Source organism: Cydia pomonella, chromosome 21 (genome assembly GCF_033807575.1).
Source record: "Cydia pomonella isolate Wapato2018A chromosome 21, ilCydPomo1, whole genome shotgun sequence".
In the NCBI taxonomy this organism is placed as follows: Eukaryota; Metazoa; Arthropoda; class Insecta; order Lepidoptera; family Tortricidae; genus Cydia; species Cydia pomonella.
In genome coordinates this window covers 11,336,260-11,363,642 of record NC_084723.1, presented here as the reverse complement: position 1 = coordinate 11,363,642, position 27,383 = coordinate 11,336,260, and the positions used below count along the sequence as shown (strand labels likewise).

The following is a 27,383-nucleotide window of genomic DNA, read 5'->3' as shown; positions in this document are numbered from 1 at the left end:
TCTACTAACGTCGTCGTCGTCTACTAATTGACTAACCCCCTTACTCATAAACGTCTACTAATTGACTAACCCCCTTACTCATAAACGTCTGCTAATTGACTAACCCCCTTACTCATAAACGTCTACTAATTGACTAACCCCCTTACTCATAAACGTCTACTAATTGACTAACCCCCTTACTCATAAACGTCTCCTAATTGACTAACCCCCTTACTCATAAACGTCTGCTAATGGACTAACCCCCTTACTCATAAACGGCTACTAATTGACTAACCCCCTTACTCATAAACGTCTACTAATTGACTAACCCCCTTACTCATAAACGTCTACTAATTGACTAACCCCCTTACTCATAAACGTCTGCTAATTGACTAACCCCCTTACTCATAAACGTCTGCTAATTGACTAACCCCCTTACTCATAAACGTCTACTACCCCCTTACTCATAAACGTCTACTAATTGACTTACCCCTTACTTAAAAACGTCTACTAAAGTTAACAAGCCGCTAATAATTGTTTGTCCCTTTCCGACGTATTGGTATGATGGAAAGGGACAAACGATTATTAGCGGCTTGTTAACTTTAGTAGACGTTTATGAATAAGGGGTTAAGTCTCCGAATAATACGGCTTGTGTTATTCCGGTATGATATATAAATAGGGTGACTGCTTTAGTTATTGGCCCCTCCATCTAAGACTTCTGTAAAAGACTGTGCATTACGATACAAGTCCGAAAAGTGGGAAATTCCTTTTCCTAACCTGCGAATTACCTTTTTTATTTTATACCACGACGGTGGCAAACAAGCATACGGCCCGCCTGGTGGTAAGTCACCTTTTCGCACGTGTGTTGTACAACGTTTCACAGTACATATGGCCCTTTAAATTTTTGACACACGCACGTATAGTGCTAGTTACCGCACTAGGGCGGTAAAGTAGCACCATATATACTGTAAAATTATTTTTCACCAGACCAACTGGTAAAGGCCCTCTTAATTGGTCAAAAATTATTGAGAAAGTTGTATTTTATCCACATGTGAGGCAGTATTCAGATGCAAATATTGAGTTGTTTCCTTATGTTAGCTGGTAGAATTGACTTTTAAATGATAATGTTTTTATTACGTTTATTTAGATTTGATTTTTTTGTATTTCATAGTTAGTATTTTCTTCGCGTTGGTGTGGTAAAAATGTTGTGTTTCACTCGGATTTGTTTAACCCTCACAACGCTCAAGATTCCACTACGCGAACCACTCGCTACGCTCGTGGGTCAATTTTGGGATCTTTCGCTTGCACGGGTATCAATATTAAAACGAGCGGATAAACAACAACTTTGCCCCCTTGTAAAACAAATGACTAGTACTCATCAAAGTATATATACTTATGCATCATAAAACAAGGGCGCCATTGTTAGAAGTAAATGTATGTAAAATAGCTGTTCAGAATAATTTTACATGCCATTGACGGCCTGATTACTTATTTCGCTTTCGGGTAACTTTTGGAAAGTTTCCTCGCACAATGGAACTCGGCGAGAATATTTAAGTTAGGAAAAAATGGGAGACTAGTGATGTGCTGTTACCGGAAATTTTCCCAAGACGGGTAATTTTCCGGTAACTTTCTTTGGTACACCGACATTAATGAGAATAATGAGCAATAAAAAATAACCAAACACTGTAATAAATAAATAAATTTTGATCAATATCTTAAAATCTATTTTGTTGTTACAAACTGATCGGTGTAACTAGGGCTTGCAATCCGGATCCGAAATGTATGAAATTATCTGCATGTGGATTTGGATTCGCCGATCTTCCCATACAATTCAGATTCATCGTGCAAATCCTAGGTGTAACACATAGTTCACTAGTCCCAATTTATAAGTATGGTATCAAAGTATTTTTTTACTGTTATGCAATCTTTTTTTTCAGTGTAGATTGGGCTTAAGGTATTGTACATATTACATATTTTATTATTGAGCAAAGAAATACAAAAATAAAACAAAACATTTTCCAGTAAACGTGTTTGTACAATTTTATTGACATGGTTTTCAGCGCATTACTTTCATTTATATTCAAACGTCATACTTACAAACTGAAACATGATAATATTGAACTAAGTTTACTTTCGAAGAATCCAAAGTGATTGGAAAATTTGTAATGCTACCGGCAAATATACCCTGATCATAATCCTCTGCTAGTTTATTTACACATTTCGGAAATTCTATGTTATTATCGTACCTATGCAATTTAATTTTATAACATGTGTTTCATTGTCAGTTCACTGTCACTGTCAAGATATATAAGTGTTTATTTAGTTGGTAAACGTAACAACCTGGGAAAAATGGTAATTTTCCCTTTAGCTAATCTTACGATTCATCTCAGGAATTTTTAGTCACTCGTGTAAAATACGCACTCACGGCGGCAATCGTGACCGCTACTCATGCCCTGATAGTGATTTTTTTATGGTAGAGGAGGCAGACGAGCAGACGGATCACCTGATGGTAAGCGATTACCGCCGCCCATGGACACCTGCAACACCAGAGGGGGCTTGAAAATGGAGGAAAAAAGCGATCGTAAAGGTCGCGGATTTAAATCCCAGATCGTAACAATGAGTTTTCGGAATTTATGTACGAAATAATTTTTGATATTTACCAGTCGCTTTTCGGTGAAGGAAAACATCGTGAGGAAATCGAACTAATCCCAATAAGGCCTAGTTTACCCTCTGGGTTGGGAAGTCAGATGGCAGTCACTTTTGTAAAAACTAGTGCCTACGCCAATACTTGGGATTAGTTGCCAAGCGGACCCCAGGTTCCCATGAGCTGTGGCAAAATACCTGGACAACGCGAGGAAGATGATGATGATGAATGTTAGTATGACTCACGACAATTTCAATTGGCCAATCTTCTCGGTAAATTACTTATTGGAAATAATTCCGGTAAGGGTAATTCCAGCACATCACTAATCGAGCCGGCTGCCACACGAAAGTTTTGAATATTTCTTTTTGATAAGCGATATGTTTGGGAGCCGATCATTGCTTCTTCTTCAATGGAATTAATAATGCTTTTAGAAAGTTCAAGGGCTATAAATGAAATTCCCACCAAAAATACATGGTGCCCGTGAGCATTGCGAGGGATTTAAACAGTATATTCCTGATTATATTTAAAGACTAAAATTACCTATAAACTTTTTTGCAAGTCACCTAATTTCAGAGTTACAAAAAAGATCTTTTTATATATTTATAAAGATGTTACTTAGTGCAAAACACCCTTTTGATGGGGATGGTGGCAACACCATGGGACCTCATTCAAATATCCTTATTGATAGATGTCAAAAAGGGACAAGTAATACTTTGCAAAAAATAGGTTTTAAAAAAAAAGGTTAGAATTCTTTTTGAGTTTCAGTTTTAAAAATATATAGTGTTTATATTTTATGTACAAATATGTACAAAAAACCGAAAAAAAAAATTTTTTTTTCGTGAATTTGACCTATGCTCATGTAACATTTTTTTCCTTCTTCTGGCCTTAGAAATGCGTGGTTAAAATCTCTCGGGTTCCTCGAGACTTATATAACATTATTCCCTTTCTTAATTAAACGGATAAAGTTATTATTGGCCACCTTCCAATAACTGGCCACCTTATAATAAATAGGATTCTGTTTTACGCAGCGGCTTACGCGAGCGATGACTCGCGAATGCGACCCGGCGCGGCGCTGCGGTCCAACGGCATTCAAAGATCGCCCACGTAGGACACTTCCATAGGTATTAAAGGATTGAATTCACCCGCGCCGCGCCGCTTCGCGTTCGCGAGTTATTCGCTCACGTAAGATACTGCCTTATATACACACAATCCAAGTAATTTTACAGTACTAAAGTTATTTGGTTTATTTGAATTGTGAGAATAAATAAAAATCATTCTTATTTTAGCCATTTTAGTAAAAGGCCACTTATTGGAAGGTGACTAGAAATAAACTCTTTACCCTGGTTAACTTCGATTATGCTTCAAATAATAAATAAAAAAATCTTATTCTCGTAATATAATTCTAACTGTAATTTTAATTAACTCGCAATGAACACATTAAGTAAACAAATATTACTACGTATAGAACCGGAGAACCATTATTTTGCGCCATAAGTTGTTGTTGTTTTGAGAATAAACGCGACCTAAACGCGTAAGCGCCGTAATTCGCAACTCGTGTCGATTTAAAACATTCCCTTCGGTCGTGTTTTAATTTATCGTCACTCGTTGCAAATTTCCTATGTTTTGCACTTGTATCGTAATGTACTTTTACAATTCTCTAATAGCTTAAGAAACATTTTCGATAAATTCTAGAACCTTTTTTGCGATTTTCCACTTAGAAAGTCCCCGTTTCAAATTAGGGATTATTACTCAATATTTCATTTCAACAACTATTTCATTTAAAATTTACGTCGCTTATTAGCGTCTGTTCCAAGTGTAGAAATTGAAAGTATTTAAACTAACGGTTTGGCAATTAAGTTGCAGAGAAATACCGAGAATATTTCACGGGAACTTTGAAGTTTTTGAAAATTCTCTTTGCACATTGCTATTTGGAGATATATTCCAGGATAGCAGATACTTTTGGTGCGTTGTTCCATCAGCTACTTTTGATTTTGATGGTACTAATAGTACATTGTGCAACGACGGGGGTAAGTGAAATTTTGGATACGAAGCCTTTAGATGCACGACAGCCACAGGCTGGAGTGCATTAAATACTCGAGTTTGCAATCTTCTTACCCTCGAAGTTACACTTACACACAAAAGCTATAACTCCCGCAGGAACAATACATGCCTTTGTCCTTTAGTAGTTTGTCCTTTATACCTGAATGAAATAAGATCTTTTTCGAGCAAGTGTGATGAACACGTTATCAAACGTGAACGTTGATGGTAGTTGAATGTATTCTCAATCGAGATCTACAATAACAATATCACTTTGTAAGTTTGCACGGGGAAAATCCAAATTCAAACGCAAATAAAAAACTTCATTGTGTTCAGTACCCCTAGTGTAACTGTGATCGACATCATAACGTGACGAACGCGTTTGCGTTAAGTGTCATTTTGTATAGGATTTTGAGTTTCCAAAACGTCCCGCTTGGCGCGCTCTTTCGAAATTCAATACAAAATGAGACTAAACGCAAACGCGTACGTCACGTTTGGAAATCGAATTTATTTACACTAGGGGTACAGGTTTCATAATAATGGTTTCCTTAACCGGGAAGATATATTTACTACGTATTTTTGTAACATAAATCTCACAGTATTTAGCTTGTTTTACAAATGCCAGTTGTTGAACAATACAGAAGATCGTTGTAATATGTACCTATATTTAGTTTCTATAAGTGTGAGGCCTGAGTGGACGCTCGAGTTGGGCGTAGGTACAGCCGGGCGTGCGGCGTGCATGTTAAACAAATGCAAACGTATGGGAGCGGCCTTAGTGCACGCTGCTCACATCACTTGTGAGCCCGACGCCACGCTGCACGCCCCGCTGAACGCTCCGCTTCCAGCGTCCACTCAGACCTAACACTAAGGACTAGTTGATAACCTACAACAAAGTTGATATCAGTTGCCGTGGCCAAATCGACCGTGGAGTTATTAACATATTCACCCTTGAGATACGGTCATAGCGCTACGTCGTAGCCAATAACATGGATTTCCTGGTATGTAGCGGAAATGCTTCGTAGAGGCAAAACGACAGTCGTGATTAGCCCTGAATGAGTTAAGATTAAGGCTTATTTTTTTTTCTACTAAGTCTAAAGATCAGACGGCAGTGATTTTATAAAAACTAGCTCCTGTGCCAATTCTTGACAGCCGCGGAAATATGCCGAGACCATGTAGGAAGAGAAGAAGAGAAGAAGAAAATCAAGATCATTTGCTCAAGAAACTACTCAGGAGGCCGATTCGGATTGGACGCATCTTATAACGGTTTTGAATTGGTTGACCTTGACGATCGTCTTGGTGATTGGGGCGCTTCTCACACACTACTTCATTTCACGTGCACTAAATAGTATGAGCGATCTTCAGTGGCGCAGCGTGAACTAATTTAGCCGAAACTACATTTATGATACCCTTTTTGTTAAATGTGTATTTCCAAGGTAGCATATCGAGCCATGCTCAGTGTAGGGTAGTCGTAGTTACCATTCATACACATAGATATATAATGTACATTATTAGCATAAGGGAGTACCTTCACAGCGTTTTGTACGTCTTTTTACTAAAGAAGAGAAGACTTTTTGCAATAGCTTTAAAACTGCACTTAATCGCGTAAACTTACGTTTATTATATGGCCTGTACCCCTAGTGTAAATTTAATGGACATCATAATGTGACGAACGCGTTTGCGTTAAGTCTCATTTTGTATAGGATTTTGAGTTTCCAAAACGTCCCGCTTGGCGCGCTCTTTCTAAATCCAATACAAAATGAGATTAAACGCAAACGCGTACGTCACGTTTAGAAATCGAATTTATTTACACTAGGGGTACTGACGTCCCTTCGTCGGCGTCTTAAGTCCCGTATTCGTTTTAAAACTATGAACGAAAATAGTGTTGGTTTAAATCAATACTTTTTGCAATAATTCATAAATGGCTGAACCTATCAAATGTTCGCTATACTTGAATTGAAAGTACTTGTTATGTTTTTGTTCCACATTTTTTTTCATATTTGATAAGTTAAAACGGTGACACATTTTTTTTCTTTCAGAGCGATTATTTTCGAATATAATCACTTTATCAAAAATGCTTGTTACAGGCCCTTATTTATTTTAAGCAACCTATCCAGCGATATCCGACATTATTGAGATAAAGCAAAAAGTTAAAAAAAAATATTATGGTGTCATTTAAGGTCGTATCCTAATTCGACCAAAACCGTTACGAGTTCTAAATTTGAATCGGCCTCTAGCTGTTCTCTCGCTTTGGGCATATCTCATGGTTTATTTTATAAAATGGAATATCGAATTACCTGAGATTCAACCCACGCACTTGCAATTTAGCATTTCTTTTTTATTCGCATTTCAAGGTATTTTTGTCGGGTTAAGCGGAGTGAAAACATCTCCGTTTCTCTTGTTTTGATAATTTATGAGCCAGGATAATAAAGATTTATTGTGTTCGCACCTGTAAGGCTAATGAGGTTCGGAAGAGGCTGATATTTTTAGCATTTTTCATGAAAATTGGAATAGACGTTTGAAAAGGAGTCGAGACATTTGTTAGTAGGTAAATTCAGAGTTTTTCCTTGTCTAACAAGGAAGGGTACCCAACTGTCCGACTCCGATTTGATTCATTTTGATATATGTTATAGAGTAGTCTAAAATAACGGATACCTATTTTTTTTTAGCTGCCCAAACTCAACCTATTGGGAGAAATTGTCCTCCAAAGTACTAAAAAGTTACTAAATCTTCTAACTCCTATAGAAAGTGATGCTCAAGCAACTTGCTAGTTAATGGCTGGTTTGAGTATATGTTTGATAGCAGCAAAAAATAATGAGCACGTGTTTTGTTATATCTGCTTAAACTCAAGTTTTCCTAAAAAAACACCCGTCTTTATGTGTAACTTTAGCGATAAGATATTAAAAAACTTCGAATGTCGATTTTTTAGGAAAAAATGAGTTTTAGCCTGTATAACAAAACACGTGCTCATTATTTTTTGCTGCTTTCAAACATATACTCAAACCAGCCATTAACTAGTAAGTTGCTTGAGCATCACTTTCTATAGGAGTTAAAAGAATTAGTAACTTTTTAGTACTTTGGAGGACAATTTCTCCCAATAGGTTGAGTTTGAGCAGCTAAAAAAAAATACGTGTCCGTTATTTTAGACTACTCTATAACATATATCAAAATGAATCAAATCGGAGTCGGACAGTTGGGTACCCTTCCTTGTAAGTCTGCCATCCTATCCCTAAAACCTATCTACTTAACCCACAAATTATAGTTTTGAGATATGGGCAAAAAACGTTCAAACCAATATCTCTAGAAAATGTGTACATTTATTTGGGATTTCTTTTACGCAAAAATTAAAACTAAATTTATGCTTACTGTTTTTGAAAACCATTTTCTCAAATATTATTTTATTAATTAGAAAATCACAATTTTGTGTTTTAGTATTGCAAATAATTACTAAAATATGTACGATATTACTCCTAAAACACCGTTAAGTATACTTTAGCCGTTCTTTAGAATTGAATAATATATAAAAAATATCTAAATAACGGCCAAAGTCAATTTACGTGTTTATAGTATCGTAATTGTGAATTGTGTAATAAACAAAACATAGCTTAATAACCGAAAAGGTACTGAACAATTTTATAGTATTGTATCTGTTAAAATATTACCTAGAAAACATTTATAATACACACGTTATTGGATTGTGACTGTTTTTTAGCTATGTAATGACCCTACATATTGAAGTAATATGTATGCGTTCCTATTCTAAAACCCCGTTAAATGACGAATGCTCACTAGGTTTAAGTCGTGGAAATATTTGCATTTTTTTTTATAAAATCACGTTGATCAGCATTATACTACTAAGTTTATAGAGTTACTTATTGTTAAATGAATAAATCACACCTGTATCGTATATGTATTTATTTGCATTCAAAAATAAAATTAAAAACGTAAAAAATACTGACAAATCAGTCTTCAGCTTTGTACAATTTTACGCGAAGGAGTAAAAACGAAAATTGTGTCAGTCTCAAATATTTGTTAGATGTAGGCGTAGATTACTAATCATTGTAAGGTAGGTATCAGGTAATCCATGTAAGGCCCAGTACCTAATAAAGACCACTTTTGAAAATGCGCCCCCCGCGCTTTGATTGACAGTTCAAAAACCTAGTAAGGCTAAATGACCACACTAAAATCTATTAGTTCTCAGATTCCTACTAGTTTTTTATATGGGATTTGTGACTTCCTGAGTTTTACGATAGTAAAAGGTAACTCAACATGCTACTTAGTAGGTTTAGAGGCATCGAAATCTGTAGTAATTATGCTGAATTTGGAGCAGTTGTCTCTGTAATCGGTGAGGACTTACTAGTTGGATACACATAAGATAAAAACGAATTTACAGAAATGTGTTACCTACTTTAGCATCTGCCTTTAACATCCTTCGCATAAATATAAAGCTAAGTGTCATGCATTACGGAATCACTGCAGTACAATATGCGGAGATGATCAAAGGCTTCAAATTCATAATTTTGTTAAATTTGGGGACCATCTAAAGTTTGGTAGTTTCTTAAGTTACTTGGAGTTGGAACCATCAAAAAGGTGAATTAATGACTTCTTCTTGGTCTCGACTCCCTTAATCTGGACTTCTTTTCTTCTGAAAAATTTTCTCGGTAAGTAGGATATCCTAAACTTTCCTTCTAATGCATCAACCTAACTTTTTTTCAAATACTTCAACTTCTGATTATCCTTCTTCCTCCCTTGATCAATTCACTGATAGTGCCCTTAGAAAGGACGTAATGTTCATCTCGTCTAATTCCGTTGGAGTCGACAATCTGAGCCAAAACTCTAATTGACCTTATTGATCATATCATCATATGTATTTCTTCTTATATTTTCCCGTCGCTTTAATAAGATACCGCTATTACTTATTCCTTTGCTAAAAAGTCCAATTCCTCCTTCTTCTTAGACTACCGCTCTATTTATTTCCATTTTTTCCTTTCCTCTCTAAAGTTCTTGAGTGTCTTTTGTACATCAACAGGTTACTGTTTTGAATAGACATGCGCTCACAAATCCATATAAACCAAACCCGGTTACCCCACATGGCACTGCACTTCACCGCTCTTGTAAAAATTACTGCATAAATACGTGCAAATATGGTATATCAGGGTGTTATCGTTCTTGGATTTCGGTAATGCTTTCAACACGAGTGACTTCGACATCTTACTAGGCATATTGCGTTCTCTTAATGTATCTCCTGTGATAGATATCTAGTTCCATAGTTATTAAGTAGGGCGTCAACATCATATAAAGGTGGATTCCTCTTGATCTTCATTTTTCTTGCACAGAACGGCGCAGCGTGTTGTTTCCTGTTTTATTTCATAACTGTATAAACTCTAACAAATTATATTTTCTTCTTCTATCACTTTAAACATACCGTCAAGGCTCTTTTACTCATCTAACATAGACTATCTGCAACATGAACACGAACACTAATTTAGAAAGCATTTTGATTTGGACTTACACGTTACGGTTTCAAGGTAAATCCACTGAAATTCAAGTTATAGTGATAGGTACATAAATCAAAGCGTTCTGCCAGGGTTGATTTTAATACTCTACTGGCCATTGTTTTTAACTGTACCTATTTAGATTCCCTTCTCTCTAGGTCTGCTAAATCTAAGCCTGTATTCTGAAAATCGTATAACGCATAAAAGAAATAACAATTATAAATTATTCCTTATTTCATTACTTATTTATGTAGTCTAAAAGATGTGTAGGAAAATACAAACTCTAAGATAGTTAAAATCTAATCTTAGTGTGCCTAAATCCTTAATATAAAGAGATATTTAACACTTACTTTCGCATACCGGACATTTTTGACATAAACATGCATCCATTTCTCACCAACGAAAACAGACAACTTACTGCGCGCGCGCCGCATTGAAAAACTGTCTGTCCTACGTAATAAAATTTAAGGGAATATGTTTTATACTTAGCGGGGTTTTAGCGTAGCATTGTTAGTTGGCCATGTTTAACTGTTGTATTATTATTCTTTTTCTCAAACATAATTACCCGTTAAGAAAACTAAATAGGTTTTAGTGGTGTATTTGTAATATGGATCGCAATAAAAGTCTTTTAAACACACAGTTAAAGAACGTTAGCCATGTTTAAGCGTAGTAACTGTTTTTTTGTATAGTATTTGTTATAAAAAAGTGTACGTGATAAAACATAATAATAGGGTTAAATGGCTTTAATGGAAATTTATAAAGTTTTTCCAAGTAAATGTGTTTTAGCTTTGTATGTTGTAAAAGATTAATTAAAATAAACAACTGGCTAAGCGCTTTTATATTACTTATAGAAGAATAATGTGGGTTTGCGATTTTATAGTATCGAGAAGTATCATATTATAATGCAGTTAGCGTGTTAGGTCGAGTCTGTATCTCCGTAACTACAAATGATAAAAATATGATTCCAAAAAATGACCAGTCGATAGAGAATTTTTTCCTGTCTTAGAATATTCATCCAAACGAAAACTGGTAATATGCAGCTTTGATAGGTTTTAGTGATAGGACGGCAGAAGTATGATCTCAGTTGATCTCTCCATAAAATGAAATGAAATTCTATTATGTCTTATAACCGATGGTATTTTTTTGCATTTCCCCAAGTCCTTAAATGTTAAGTAACACATTAATCAGCTTAATATTAGAGGTTTCTAAGAAGTACGGCCAAGTTTCACCTTCCATACAAAAGTAATTTCCGACCGTTTCATTGGAATACCCAAAAATTTTCTACTATATTATTCTATATTTATCATCCAAATATACAGACAGAATCATACTGGTAATACGTAAATCATAACCTTTCTGGCTTTTGTTCTAAATATATTTATCTACCAGATAAGCTTATATGAATATTGTGAAACGCCAACGTGAACTTTATTCGTCAGATAAGTGGCAAGTAGCTTATTCAGGACTTTATTTGAATATTGTGAAACGCCAACGATAACTTTATTCGTCAGATAAGTGGCAAGTAGCTTATTCAGGACTTTATTTGAATATTGTAAAACGCCAACGATAACTTTATTCGTCAGATAAGTGATAAGTAGCTTATTCAGGACATTACTTGGACATTGTGGAACAGGGAAGTTGTAAAGATATTTATCTACCAGTTAAGCTTATTTGAATATTGTGAAACGCCAACGATAAGTTTATTCATCAGATAAGTGATAAGTAGCTTATTCAGGACGTTACTTGGACATTGTGGAACATGCCCTAAGTTGTAAAGATATTTATCTACCAGTTAAGCTTATTTGAAGATTGTGAAACGCCGACGATAACTTTATTCGTCAGGTAAGTGGCAAGTAGCTTATTAAGGACTTTACTTGGACATTGTGAAACAGGCCCTAAGTTGTAAAGATATTCATCTACCAGTTAAGCTTATTTGAAGATTGTGAAACGCCAACGATAACTTTATTCGTCAGATAAGTGGCAATTAGCTTATTCAGGACTTTACTTCTAAGTAAAGCATAATGTTTACATTATTATGAAACAGGCCCTAAATTAAGATAACTTTACAAAACACTCCCACGCAACATTTTAATCGACTTGTTAGAAAATCATGGCCAGCCAAAGCTAATTTCCATGCAAATAAAAGCCGGTAGAAGTTGATTAAATTTGATCCCTTGAAATTATATAGAGTGGGCCATCAAATGCTTTTTTATGATTGAAAAAGTTAATGGTGGTATTTGGTGCATTCAACTAAATGTTTGGCAGTATTTGTTAACAAATTGCAAAAATGTATATTGTAATTGGTCGCATGTTTGTTTTGTTTGAAGTTTTAATTGTAACTTTTATCGGAAATAATAAATCCGTTATTTTTTTACTAAGGAAGGGGAGCTAAGGATTAGAAGATATCGTCGCGATAATAAAAGGTATTTTAAATTTTTAGCTTTATTTTTTCATTTTAGTTAGTTTTAGTTTTTTTATATTCAAATTATAAGTTAATGATACTTGTGAATTTTGATTCAAATTCTATTATGAAATAAATCGTTCCCGTGGTACCTAATTAATATTTAAATGTCTTTTTGCTTTAATTTTTCTCTTTTTAGCTAATATTATTAAAAAAAAAGTACATTCAAAGCACATTGAAATAAAACTTATAACTTACATCAATTTAATGTAACTATGAAATATATCAAAAAAAAAAACGAATTAAAACAAACACATTGATAATTTCTTAGTATCTAAAATTTAACTTATGAAATAATACTTACTTACTCCGTTGGCTAAGCGACCCAAAATGAGACGGGGCCTCCGACACGCAACAGCGCCAGTTTTCTCGCTCCTGTGTGACTTCTCGCCAATTATTGACTCGCGCGCAGATCCGCCTCCACCATGTCGCTCCAGCAATGCCTAGGGCGTCCGATTGGACATTCTCCTACGTACGCTCTTTTCACGTTCCGAATACTTCAACCATTCTCTCAAGTTGGCCCAACAATTAAATGTAAACTAACTTAAAAATAACAAAAAACGTCCCCCAACTCTGTTCTCGGCGGAAGGCACCATAAGAAGATCTGTGTTCACGAATGAGAATATTTCTATTGTATTCTAACCTTGGAACCCATGAAATCTGGTTTGAAAGTCATACGAGTGAACTTATCGTTTTTCTTTTTTGGTTAAAAGGAACTAGGTATTATTCATGAGTTTTCATTTGAATTGCTAAATTTATTGTAATTACTCTAGTAGCATAATTACCAACAATATTATATCTGATAAAGCTCACAAAATGCCGGAATTCTATATTATAGGTTCAGAATTTTGTCAGGCTACAGACAAGTAAGTAATATAGACTGTTAAAACAGAATAAAATCGCAAAGTATCTACAGTCAGTCACATATAGAGTACAGCAGAATATAAAGCAATTACTTAAACCCATTAACGTTTGGGTCATACTGAGCAACTTTTATTGTGTAACCAACCCCGAAATCACGAAAATAAAATTGACTCCCCCAGAGAACATTTCAACATCAGACCAGCAAAATGTATGAAACAGCCAAATGATTTTTAACGATTTCAGGGTTGGTACCATAGTAAAAGTTGCTCAGTATGACTTAAACATTAACGGGTTTAAGCAATTTACGTTCAGATATAAACTGTGTAGTTGATTCCCCCCTACCCTGCAAAAAAAAATATATGTAAGGGAGTTACTTATCTCTGCAGGTGACTGTACTGTGCATTTTAATTCTTTCGTGATGAGCTTTCCTGTCGGAACTGTGGGTGTCCCCAGCAGTTTCGCGGCCAGCTACCTGTTAACTGACACTGCGGGGTTGCGTAATACAACATAGCCAAGACGTGTTTTGTAGTTTTTAGTTTTAAAATGTATTTTTTTATAATATATATGCTAGTTTTTAGGTAATAATAGCAGCCTTTATAAAGATTGTTCATCCAATGGCGGCATATCCAGTGCCGAGACACAAGCCCTTGGTGATAGACAGTTATTATTCTACACTCGTCTTTATTTTGGTACAAAATTCTGTCAACCCAATAAATCAAGGACTGAGTTTTAATTCTCAGTACGACTTCTCTGAATATTTAATATTTATGTTAAGTTTAACTTACTTGAACAACGCGGTCTCCTGAGAACAAGAAAAGCTGAGGTTCTTAAAATAATGTAGGTGCCTAGAAAGAAGCCTTTCCGAAATCGTTATTAGCCTCTAGATTCGCGTATGAAAAATACTCTTAATTTCTTGCAAAGCCTTTATCAGGTGAGGTCATGACCCTCATTCCGGGTCTTTTCTGATGTAGAGGTTGTCTATCGCTATCCAGCGTGACATAGCGGCGAGAGTGATGGGCACTTTTGCGCCCTGAAGGGCTGGGGACGAGTTGTTTGACTAAGCTATTATATATGGTTTTGTTTAGTTTAGTTACAATAAATATTAATGTTTTGTTTTACTGTAATGTTAAAAACTTTATTGTAATGGAATGGAAACTTATTTAAAATTTAATATACTAATAGTATAAAAAAAAAACTTTATCAGCAATAAATTATTTAAATAAACGAAACATTTTGCATCCTACGAAATTAAACTAACAAAGCAATTTTAAGGCTAGCGATTGCAATTATAGGCTCGGACAATGGGATTACCCCGGAATCGGCAGCAATTGGTAACTAACTTAAGTGTCTGCTCCCTAGGGCGTAAAGTTCTAGTTTTCCATGAATATTCAATGTGGAGAGTGGATTTTACTGTCAACTCTTTGTCGAATTGTTTGTGTAATAACTATAAATTTATAATAAAGTATTTAATAATATTTCTATTATGTATACAAACCCGGAAGCTCACTTTCCCAGAGGTCTACTATACTTAATGAACAAATTATCATAGTTTAGAAACTGGTTTTGATATGTCCTTGACGATTGTCCTGGTGATAGACGTGCTTCTCACGGACGACTTTAACTTCATTTCGCGTGCACTAATAATTGTGAGCGATCTTCAAGGTCGTATCAAGAGGAGATCAAAACCGTAACAAATTATTGCTTTGTCATCACCGTCGTCGGTCAAGTACTTCAAATTATTGCATTGTCATCGCCGTCATCGGACAAGTACTTCAAATTATTGCATTGTCATCGCTGTCATCGGTCAAGTACTTCAAATTATTGCATTGTCATCGCCGTCATCGGACAAGTACTTCAAATTATTGCATTGTCGTCGCCGTCATTGGCCAAGTACTTCAAATTATTACATTGTCATCGCCGTCATCGGTCAAGTACTTCAAATTATTGCATTGTCGTCGCCGTCATTGGCCAAGTACTTCAAATTATTGCATTGTCATCGCCGTCATCGGACAAGTACTTCAAATTATTGCATTGTCATCGCCGTCATTGGCCAAGTACTTCAAATTATTGCATTGTCATCGCCGTCATCGGACAAGTACTTCAAATTATTGCATTGTCGTCGCCGTCATTGGCCAAGTACTTCAAATTATTACATTGTCATCGCTGTCATCGCCGTTATTGGTCAAGTACATCAAATTTCAGAATCAGATAGCGGATAAGAAGTGGTTCATATAAAAAGTACATATACGCAATGAAGTTAAATAAAAATGTGTCCCTAATAAAAATGAATAAATAAATACATATATGGGGATTATCATACACAGATCGATTTGCCCCAAACTAAGCAAAGCTTGTATTATGGGTACTAGGCGACGGTATACATACGTATATAGATAGATGAATTACCTTATACAATTATTCATTTCTATTTAACATTAACAACAAACACATACCCAATACATCCATAAATACATACTAATATACATAGAAAACATCCATGACTCAGGAACAAATATCTGTGTTAATCACAAATAAATGCTCATACTGGGAGTTGAACCCGGGACCATCGGCTTCATACTAGGCTAGACCGGTCATCATCAACGAGGCACTTAACTTTGTGTATAGGTTTTTTTTTTTTTTAAAGGTTAGTAAGTGTCGAGTGAAGACACAGGGCCCTCGCTAGGGATACGGGCGACCCTGTGCCCGCGGTGACATTTGTGAAGGGTTTCTTATGTTTTATGCGATGCCGGGTCCGGCATCACCATCAGACGGAACAATGGTGATGCTCAGTTTTTAGAGACCCGGCGTTGTTGTTGTGATTTAGCTATTGGTGGACCCATGGTCCCCGCATTGAGTACGGGCGGCCATGGGCCCAGGTTGAGTTTTGTGAAGTTGATTTGTAAGGTAGGTTTGATTTTTAAGATGGGGGTTTGATTTTTAGTTGAGGAGAAGTTTGAATGTTAGATTTTTAAGGTAGATGTGTGATTTTTGAGATGGTGGTTTTATTATTTGAGAATTTAGGTTGATTACGCGAGTTGGGACCGCAGTGGGTGTTAAAACAATGCTCAACGGACGCTGCTGCCCATCCGTCAGTTTTCCCTTAGTCGCCTTTTACGACACCCACGGGACGAGATGGGGTGGTGCTATTCTAAACGCCGGCACCACACGGCAATTGTGTATAGGTTGAGAGTTTTTATTATTTAATTGTCTTTGTTGAAACGAATAAATAATCGTAGTGCTTTGTTTTTGGCATGCCAAAGGTCAGGCCAGATGTTGAATTCATACATTTTGCAACAGTTGCTCAAACTTTGTGGTCCCTTAAGTTCGGAAAGATATCTAGTTTTTCATGTATATCTAAATACATTATTCAGAAACTGTCCGGTTCATAAATGAAGCTTGTTCAAGAAAAATAGGTTATACCTACTGATGAAAAGAGATCAAATCCTCCGACGGCCGAGGCCAGAATCGAACTGACGTCTTCAGCTTACGGGCGTTTTTAATTGGCCAAAGTTGAGCGCCAACAGCGAAGTAAGTGTTCCTTAGATAATTTTGCCAACCAAGATTTTCAATGAATAAATACGTTAATAATGGGGTTTGATAATAATACCTACAGCGCGTACGTATGTACCTAGAAGCACTGGTGGTCTAGCGGTTAGAGCGTGCGACTTGCAATCCGGAGGTCGCGGGTTCAAACCCCGGCTCGTACGAATGGGTTTTTCGGAACTTATGTACTAAATATCATTTGATATTTATCCGCTTTTCGGTGAAGGAAAACGTCGTGAGGAAACTGGACTAATCCATTGGGATTAGTAAGGCCTAGGTTACCCTTTGCGTTGGAAGATCAGATTGTAGTCGCTTTCGTAAAAAATAATGCCTTCGTAAATTCTCGGAATGAGTTGACTATGAGCTATGGCAAAAAAAATGCCGAGACAACGCGAGGAAGATGATGATGATGTTGATAATACCTACAGAAAAATTAGCTATTCATACACATTGCGTTTGTTTTGATTAGACAAATGTTCATGAAATGAAACCTTTTCAAATATTCAACGCAGTCATAAAAAGGTGATAAAATGGAACTGGACATCGTTTTAGTGCGTGTAAAGGGTTGTTTTATGTGGGAGCTTTACTTAAATGTAATAACTGCACCGTTTTATATCCCCTTTACGGTTCAATATGTATTTTATATGTGGTTCAATATCTAATGGTATTGTATAGGTAGAGGTAAGGTTTGAAACACAGGAACTCCTAGTTCAGGCATTTGTAAACTTTTCCTTATCCTTAATCCTTAGTCTTTAAGTGCTAACACTGTACTTATATTGTTTTCAATAAAATTATTTGTATTATTTGTATTTGTATTTGTATTTGGTTAAGGCAATTTCTACGCATCTTTTGGTCTATCTGGATCACAAATGCTCACTTATGGAGAATTACCGGACAAGCGCCCGTACACAAGGAGATCCAAACGCGCAAATGACATTGGATTAGGCATATCCTCAGGAAGCCGTCAGGCTTCGCCAGGATTGGGTGTCAACCCACCTATCCAAAGTGACCTTGACCTGGAAGATGCCCGGAAAATGCAAACATGGTCGCCCTAAATTTACTTGGCACCGTTCTGTGGAGCAAGAGTGGGATGTATTGGGGATGGGGTGGGAGGAGGTTACCCAAGCTGCCCAGGATCGGAGTCAGTGGAAGAAAATGGTTTGAGCCCTACACCCCAGCAGGGGGTAACAGGGTAGAAAGAAGAAGAGAAGACTAAAGGTATACTTAATAAAAAATAATATATGCGTTAAACATACACTTAATTTCAAATTAATACTAGACGTATAGGTAAAGATAGTGTCAATCACGACGACGCGTGTCTTAATTCGTAATGTCATGTTGTATTGTATTGTATTGTATTCGGGCGATTTTTCCGCAACTCGACGACTTGCGCCTATTTTGCGTGATATGTTGGGGGTGGGCTAGTCCTGCCAGCCCAGCTCCTCGAGGAATCCTATCAAACCTTTGATGTTGAGTAGGACCTCGGGGAGGTCTCTCGGAGATCCGAGATGTTTAGCCCTGTATGGAGTCACTCCGCTGCATTCCAGCACCACGTGAGAGGCTGTTTCTTCTGTCTCCATGCAACCTCGGCATAGGGGACTGTCTGTGACACCTGTTGTGAAAAGATGTTTGTTAAATAGTCCATGACCTGTTATGACACTGGTTACCATACTCAGTCGGACCTTCCCTAGTTGCAGGAGCGCCCTTGTGAGTTTTCCGTTGATGCCAGGCATGGCTTCTTTTGCCTGTCTGCATCCAGTCTGGTTCAGCCAGTGTTCTGTGTGTAGTTTCCCTGTACGTGCCAGCAGCATTGAGCGTACCTTGCTAAATGGTATCGGAAGAATCGGTTCCGGACCAATCGCCCCCGCATTCGATCCTTGCCTGGCAAGCTCGTCCGCAGCATCGTTACCTCGGGATCCACTGTGTCCCTTGATCCATTGTAGGGTGATCTTGTTATTATGACATACCTCCATTAGTCGTTCGTGGCATTCGTGTATAAGTTTGGATGTAACTATATGGCTATTTAGAGCCATTAAGACTGCTCTACTGTCGGAGAGTATGCGGATGGAGGATCCTACTACCTTCCTTGCAGTGATGGCAGCCGCCGCGTTTATGATGCCCATGCACTCAGCTTGGAATACCGAGTTATGGGCTCCTAGCGGAGTGGTGATTGACATGTTCAGGTCTTCTGAGAAGGTTCCAGAGCCCGATCCGCTGTCTGTTTTGGACCCATCAGTGAAGATTCTCAGCTCCCGGGGATTGAGTCCTTCCTGATTGTCGTCCTCATATAACTGTATTTTGTACCTTTTATCGAAGATAGCTTGTTTGTGAATCCGGTCCGTGCCTGACCTAAGCACTGGAAATTCGTCATACACCTTTTCCAGGCATTTTGTGTGAAGAGCTCCTGTGATGTTAGACCATATCTTGAGGGTTCGCAACCTTACCGCTGAGAGACTGGCCTCTTGTTGTATGTGTAGGTGCAGCGGTGGAAGGTTTAGCATGACCTCCATGGCTGCAGTCGGGGTAGACCTCGTGCAGCCAGTGGTGGCCGCGCATGCGAGCCTTTGAAGTCTTTGTAGTTTGTCTCGTACGTTGCCTAGGTTTGTTCTTGGCCACCAAACCAGAGCACCGTAACAGAGTAAGGGGCGGATTATTGTCTTATAGAGCCAGAGGGTAATTTTCGGGTTGAGTCCCCACCTCTTACCAATCATCCTTCTGCACTGCCAGAAGACAATTCCCGCCTTGTCTATCCGTTTGTTGATGTGGTTGTTCCAATTGAGTTTATTGTCGAGAGTTAGTCCTAAGTACTTAACTTCATCGGACAGCTGTAGCTCAGTTTGGAAAAGTGTTGGTCTGGTAAAGTTGCCAAGCGCCCTTTTATTGGTGAACATTACCATTTCTGTTTTGGTGGGGTTTACTGATAGGTCAAATTCTCTACACCAGCGTTCTACGATCCGGAGAGCTAACTGGGTGAGGTCGCATACTGTACTGGCGAATTAATTATAATGTCATGTTATTAAAGGTTAGATTTGACAGATCTGCGCGTCATCGTGGATGACACGACCTATACCTACACAATCTGGGGACACGGCAGTGCCACCGCCGAACACTGCCTTTTCTCGAAGCGCTTCGTGGTTATTTTAACCCTCATAACTTGTTTGGATTATACCAGATAAACTAATTCTTGGGTAATAAAGAGTTTCAATTACTTAGCTCTTATACTTTAGATATTATAAATATCTAAGAAACCCGATTTCGTTACTGACTCACTCATGATCATCAAAATTCTTAGGGCACACATCTTATCTTATCTTATGGTTTTCGGGGGCCCTTGCGAATATACTTCGACCCATAGGGATCTTTTGTGCAGTTTCCTCCTGAGGAAAGATCTGTCGGCTACTCAAGAATTTTTTTGACCATCTCCATGTCCCGAATGATGTAGCTCATGGGTAGCATTGTGAATTTCTTTGGTTCCAGATAGCCTGCTCCAAAGTCCTTCATTATTTGTCTGGCGAGGGCGTCACATTCACACATTACTGTCTCTTCCTCTTCGCCGCACATTCGACAATCGGTGTTGTCGGAGTATTCCATCCTGGCCAAATCTCCTTCCTTCAGTTACACGCTATTAAAAAGTGACATTTAAGGATGACTCACGCTAGTCCGGGACGGGCCGCCTGAGCTTCCAGCGCTTCATTTTCTATGGAAAGAAAGATCATCGATCAGCCGTCATAGAAAATGACGTGTCGGACGCCTCGGTCCTGACCTAGCGTAAGTCATCCTTTACTTTCTCACGTGGATAACCGTCCATCAATTCTATCACGCCGTTAATGTTTGTTTCGTCCATTATTGAAAAAAAGCTCAAAACTTACCAAACAAGTGGAGCAGGAATGATAAATTACACCGCAGGCCAACGATCGTCTTAGTTCACAAAGTTGCCAGTCATTCTAGTTTGGCCTAGTTTGTAGACGGAAAATATATTATTTATGAGATATCGTATCTATCCAATGCTTCTACTAATTGCGAGTTTCTGAGATCTGTGAGGCTGTTCTTTTTAAACAAATTGATATGGTTTTCATCTTGAATGATTTAATTTGACTACAATGTAATAAAGGATTACAAAATCATTCAAGAAACACAGAGCTTTCTGTTGTTTTATCCAATTCTTTAACTTCAATAGAACATTCCTAAGGATAGATTTTAATTTAAATCAATAACTTTTATTTGGGGTAGCTTAGGGTGATTTAAATTAGTAATGAAAAAATATTTATTTTAATTTTTTTACTCTCACCCTCTAGAAATGATCCGTTGCGTTATAAAACACTATAGATTGTTTTATACATTTTTAAATTGATGTTTAGAAGTCGCTACTGACGTTTGAAAATTTGTGAAAGCAATAAAAGGCAATATTATTTTTATTTTATTGTTTTACTCTCAACATATAAAAATGATTGAGTACTTACGTTAGAAAATATAATAGATTTTTTTTTTATATTTTTAAATTGATATTTACGGATCGGTACCGACATTTGAATGATTGTGAAATTAAACCGAGGCGATTTTTTTTATACCAAGACGGTGGCAAGCAAGCACACGGACCGCCTGATGGTAAGCAGTCACCGTAGCCTATGGACGCCTATAACTCCATATTATCGTAAATGACGCTTTTTATTATGTAGCAGTCGCATAAACTACTATAATAGGTAAATATTGTCATTGAACATACTGAAAGCAAACCATATCACACATCGCAGTAGGAACGTTATTCTAGAAAAATTTTAAAAGTTGGGAGGTGGTACTGGGGTAGCGACCCCTAAATCTTAATCAAAAATTCTCAAATTAATTACTCATTATTATTTTCGTAGTTAGGATAGAATTATAGGGTGAGAGCGAAAAAAAAATAAAAAATTGGTTTTTGCATCACTCCAGGGTACAGGGTAAGATGTTCAAAAATAAATAATGCATTTGAATTTAATTTAGAAAGCAATTTTAGATTTTTTTTCTTCAAGCCATCTTACCTACCTACCTGCCTACCTGCTACTATATAGTAGTTATAAAATGATGAGTTCATCCGCAAATTATTAGCAAATTTCCCGCTTGATATTTGTACATATTTACCTAAAGCAAATTGCTGATGTTAATCAACGAACAGCTAGTAAGTTTGTACTTACCAAAACTTATGTATATGCATCAGGCAGGGAACGTAGCAACGCCAGGCGTCATATGTCTTGTAGAGGAACGTTGATGTAGGATGTAGCTAACATCGCTTGCGTAATATCTTTAGCAGTCAACGATTTTCAAGGTTGTTCAGGTGGTAAAGATCATTTCTGTGAACAAAGCATAAAAAGTTAACGACCCGGGTAGGGGGAATCTGGGAGATTTGCTCAGAACTTGAAACATTCTATAAAGAAAATGTCAAAATAAAAATATATTTTTGCATGCATGTGTCATGTCCAGTAGAGCTAAGGGCTATGGTCTGCTCTTTATCATTTGTCACCATGCCTGTCACATTCTAACAAGTATGTAAGCGCGAAAGTAACGGACAGAGTGACAAGTGATAAAAATGGAACTATGCTTCCACCGCTGATAGCGTTAGGTTATATTGGAGCGCTAATAAAATAAATAATTATATTTTGGCACTTTTTTTTATGAAAGGTTCATATCTCCCACCTGCAGTACCAGCATGGTTCCATTTTTAACACTTGTCACTATGCCCGTCACTTTCGCACTTACATACTTATTAGAACGTGACAGGCATGGTGTCAAATGATAAAGAGCCGACCATCTTAGCCCTACAGGTCAAGTCTCTCGGACTACCCCAACACATATTATATCACGGTTTTTATCTGAGTTCTAAGTACTGAAAAAAAAATATCACGCCAAGTAAGGGTGCAGTTCGAAAATAAGCTTTTAATTTTCTTAAATTTAGAATGTCCAAAGGAAAGACCCGAGTTATGCATACATTATAAAGATTGACTCGCATTAGACCGGCTCGGGGCCAGGCCGGGGCGTCCGACAGTTCGTTTTCTATAGAAAGTATCGTGATCACCGGTCACACGTCATAGAAAACGAAGGTTCGGGCGCCCTGGTTCCGGGCCGGTCTAACGTGAGTCATCATTTAAAAGTGTATGATCCATGTAGGAAAGACACCTGTGGCCTTTTTAAACACTTTTCTCTGTAAATCTTGTACCAAATTAAAATTTTAATTACCGACTGGAATATTATTCAAGTAAAATTTGGCCCTTATTTGGGTAAAAATGCAAAAATCTGTTGAAAATAGTGTTACGTTATACACATTTAGTTAAAATAATTATGATACCTGTCCGATCAGGACACCCTTATATTGAAACGAAATTACTATTGTGGGGTCGGAATCGATCCAATCTATAATTTGTAATTTATTATTAAGAATTGGTAATTTATTGTGTGTAAATTTCCTTAATTCATTCCGAAAATAATAATTATTATGTATAATTTTGTATAGTTATAATAATTTATAACTAATATTAAGATTACATTATATATAAATAAATAAGTAGTTAAATAATACTCTAGATCTAAAATCTCAATATAAATATGTATTTAAATTACTCGCGGACAGAGCGACAGATTTTGTTATTAGATTTCTAGTTGGTATGCACTTCGTCCTGGTGTAAATTGATCGAGTCCCGCTGTAAGCGCTGTGCGCCGTACGCAACGGTCTAACGGGCGGCCTTCGGCTGCAGCGCTGACAGCGATGTATTGCGCCCGCCGCCGCAGGCGCACTCAGTATCTCTGAGACCGCGACGCGAGACGCATGCGCTTTACTGTGCTTCCGAGCCGAACTGCATTCCGCTTGCATTGTGTTAGATAGTTTGCTTTCTTTTCGCTTTCGCTCTTTCTCCTTCTATTCTTTATTGACTGTGTGTATTGTGCTAACTGTTTCTTCTGTGTGCCGTAATAAACAATAAATCCGTGTGTGCAAAACGAACGCTTAGTGTTTGTTACTTATCTCAGCACCTGCACCCGCTTACCGGCACGCTTGGCAACAGCATTAAGGCAAATTTACCTACCACATCTACATTGGTGACCCCGTGGAACATTGAAAATGAGCGATACTGAGAATAACGATCCGGAGAAGCCTGGGCCGAGCAAACAAAGAAACACTACTCAAGATGGCGGCATATCAACGGAAATTTACCGCATCGGTGTGAAGGTGCCTGTGTTTTGGCCGGAGAAACCTGCAGTATGGTTCGCTCAAATGGAATCGCAATTTAGTGTTTCGAATATTACTGCGGATGCAACCAAGTACAATTACATCGTCGCGCAGCTCGATTCGCAGTACGCCGCTGAGGTAGAGGATATAATTGTTTCGCCACCAGCTACCGACAAATACAAGAAAATAAAAGAGGAGCTCATCAAAAGACTCTCGGTATCGCGGCAAAAGAAGGTAAAGCAGCTACTTAGCCAGGAAGAGTTAGGCGATAGAAAACCTTCCCAGTTTCTCCGCCACCTACGTCATTTGGCCGGGCCGAATATACCTGATGAATTTCTTTTATCTATCTGGACGTCTCGCCTGCCAAGCAACTTGCAATTCGTGATCGCATCGAAGCCCAATGACCCAATTGAAGAGCTCGCCGAGTTGGCCGACCGTGTTCACGACGTAGCAACTCCTCAAGTAGCAGCAGCATCAGCGCCTGATCCTCAAATGGCTATTCTCATGCGGCAAGTGAGTGAGTTGACCAAGGACATGAAAGCGCTCAAAAGTCAGCTCAATAGTGACAGGCCGTCGCGATCGAGATCTCGTGCATCGAGCAAGTCCCGCACCCGCTCCAGCTCTCAGAGGTCGCGGTCAAATTACCAAAAGTTTCCTGAGTGCTGGTATCATGCGAAGTTCGGTGAGAAGGCAACAAAGTGCGTAAAACCGTGCGACTATCAGGCGGGAAACGAAAGGGGCACTCGTTAATGGCGACCGCCGTTTGCCCTAGCCCTGGTCGCTTATTTGTTACTGACCAATCGACGAAGATACAGTTTCTCGTGGATACTGGTAGCGACGTCTGTGTCTTCCCAAGGTCACAACTTAAATATCGGCGACAACCAACCAACTATCAGTTAGCTGCAGCGAACGGCTCACCAATAATAACTTATGGTTACCTACACTTAGTGCTGAACCTACGCTTGCGCCGCGACTTTGCTTGGAAATTTATTGTTGCGGATGTGACGAAGCCAATAATCGGCGTCGATTTCCTGGCATATTACGACCTTCTTCCTGACTGCAAGAATAAACAGCTGATCGACAGGACGACTAGCTTGTATACCGTGGCTTTGCCTGGATGTTCGACGGACGAAATTTCTTCAGTCAAAGTGGTGTCGGGTGAGTCAGATTATCATAGCATACTACTTGAATACCCCGACATTACTCGCCCATCTGGCGTGCATCGGGTTCCCAAGCATAACGTCCTCCATTTTATAAGGACTACTCCAGGGCCTCCTGTGTCTTGCTCTCCTCGACGGTTGGCCCCGGATAAATTAAAAATTGCTAAAGATGAGTTCTCCGCGATGCTTCAAAATGGAACAGCCAGACCTTCAGAGTCACCTTGGTCGTCACCCCTACACTTAGCCCCTAAGAAGAACAACGGCTGGAGGCCTTGCGGTGACTACCGAATGTTAAATGCAAGGACTATTCCGGATAAATATCCTATTCGTCATATACATGATTTTGCTCACAGTATTTCTGGTTGCCAGATTTTCTCCACCATCGACCTTGAGAAGGCGTACCACCAGATCCCTGTGAACCCAGAAGACATCCAGAAGACCTCAATTACCACACCGTTTGGCCTCTACGAGTTCCCGTATATGACGTTCGGGCTCAGGAACGCTGGCCAGACGTTCCAACGGTTTGTGGACGAGATGGTAAGGGGACTGGATTTTTGTTATGCCTATTTAGATGACTTCTTGGTATACTCGAAAGACGAAGTAACTCACAATGAGCACCTTCACCAGCTGTTTGCCAAATTCCAGGAGTACGGGATGGTGATTAACACTTCCAAATGTGTCTTCGGTGCGACGGAGGTAACGTTCTTGGGCTACAGCATTTCAGCCCGAGGTACCAAGCCCTCCCATCCAAGGTCGAGGCCATCAAAGACTTCCCGGTCCCAAAGAATGTGAGGGAGCTGCGCAGATTCTTACGGATGGTTAATTTTTACCGCAGATTTATCCCTGGGGCAGTAGCGTGTCAGGCTCCGCTTCATGCACTTTTAACAGGATCCGTAAAGCCTTCTCATCCCGTCAATTTTAACGCTGAAGAATATGAGGCTTTTACTCGATGTAAGGACAGCTTATGTCAGGCTGCGTTGCTGGCGCATCCGAATAGTCAGGCTAAGCTGGCCATTGTCACAGACGCTTCTGATACCGCCATGGGCAGCGCGCTTCAGCAGTATATCGACGAGGAATGGCAGCCCCTGGCGTTCTTCTCCAGAAAATTGAGCCCCGCGCAACGTAAGTACTCACCGTACGACCGTGAGCTCCTGGCCATATACGAAGCGCTCAAATACTTCAGGCACATGGTCGAGGCCAGGGAATTTACAATCTACACGGACCACAAGCCCATCTGCTTCGCCTTTAATTCACGCAAGGATAACTGCTCACCTAGACAGTTCAGGCATTTGGACTTCATAGCGCAATTCACAACTGACATACGATACATCTCTGGGAAAGACAACGTGGTGGCAGACACCCTGTCGCGCGTTGAGGAAGTCACACAGCCGATCGATCTGGAGAAGCTAGCGCAATCCCAGTCGAGAGATGCAGAGTTGCAGGAGCTCCTACATAGTGACACTTCGCTACGCTTGAGGAAGTTCAAGTTGCCAGGTATTCAGGCCGAACTGTATTGCAACGAAAGTGACCAGACACTCAGGCCTTATGTCACGAAGGAGTTGCGCAGACAAGTCTTCCAGAGCTTGCACTCCCTTAGCCACCCTTGTGCTAATGCATCCATAAAGCTCGTCACAGACCGGTATGTTTGGCCAGGTATCAATAAAGATTGCCGCGAATGGACACGTACCTGTTTGTCATGCCAGAGAGCCAAGGTCACTCGCCACGTTTCTGCGCCACTTGGGACATACAGACTTCCAAGAGCGAGATTTATGCACATCCATATAGACCTCATAGGCCCCTTGCCAGTATCTCAAGGATTCAAATACTGCCTCACAGCTGTCGATCGATATACACGTTGGCCTGAGGTGGTACCTCTACAAGAGATCACAGCAGAAGCCGTAGCTCGAGGACTTCTACACGGCTGGATATCACGGTTCGGCTGCCCTAACGAAATCGTAACAGATCGTGGCAGACAGTTCGAGAGCTGCCTGTTCAAACATCTATCTGAGCT

General features: G+C 38.7%; 2 protein-coding genes across 2 annotated transcripts in view; both read left to right on the top strand.

Moving 5' to 3' along the window:
- The window catches only part of LOC133529651 (tyramine receptor 1-like), a 115,172-nt gene that overhangs the window by 3,829 nt on the left and 83,960 nt on the right, over nucleotides 1–27,383 (top strand). The window lies entirely within an intron of this gene.
- LOC133529899 (uncharacterized) lies at nucleotides 24,105–24,962 on the top strand. Its single transcript, XM_061867701.1, has one exon. It carries the CDS (start codon nucleotides 24,105–24,107, stop codon nucleotides 24,960–24,962), a length of 858 nt encoding a protein of 285 aa, XP_061723685.1.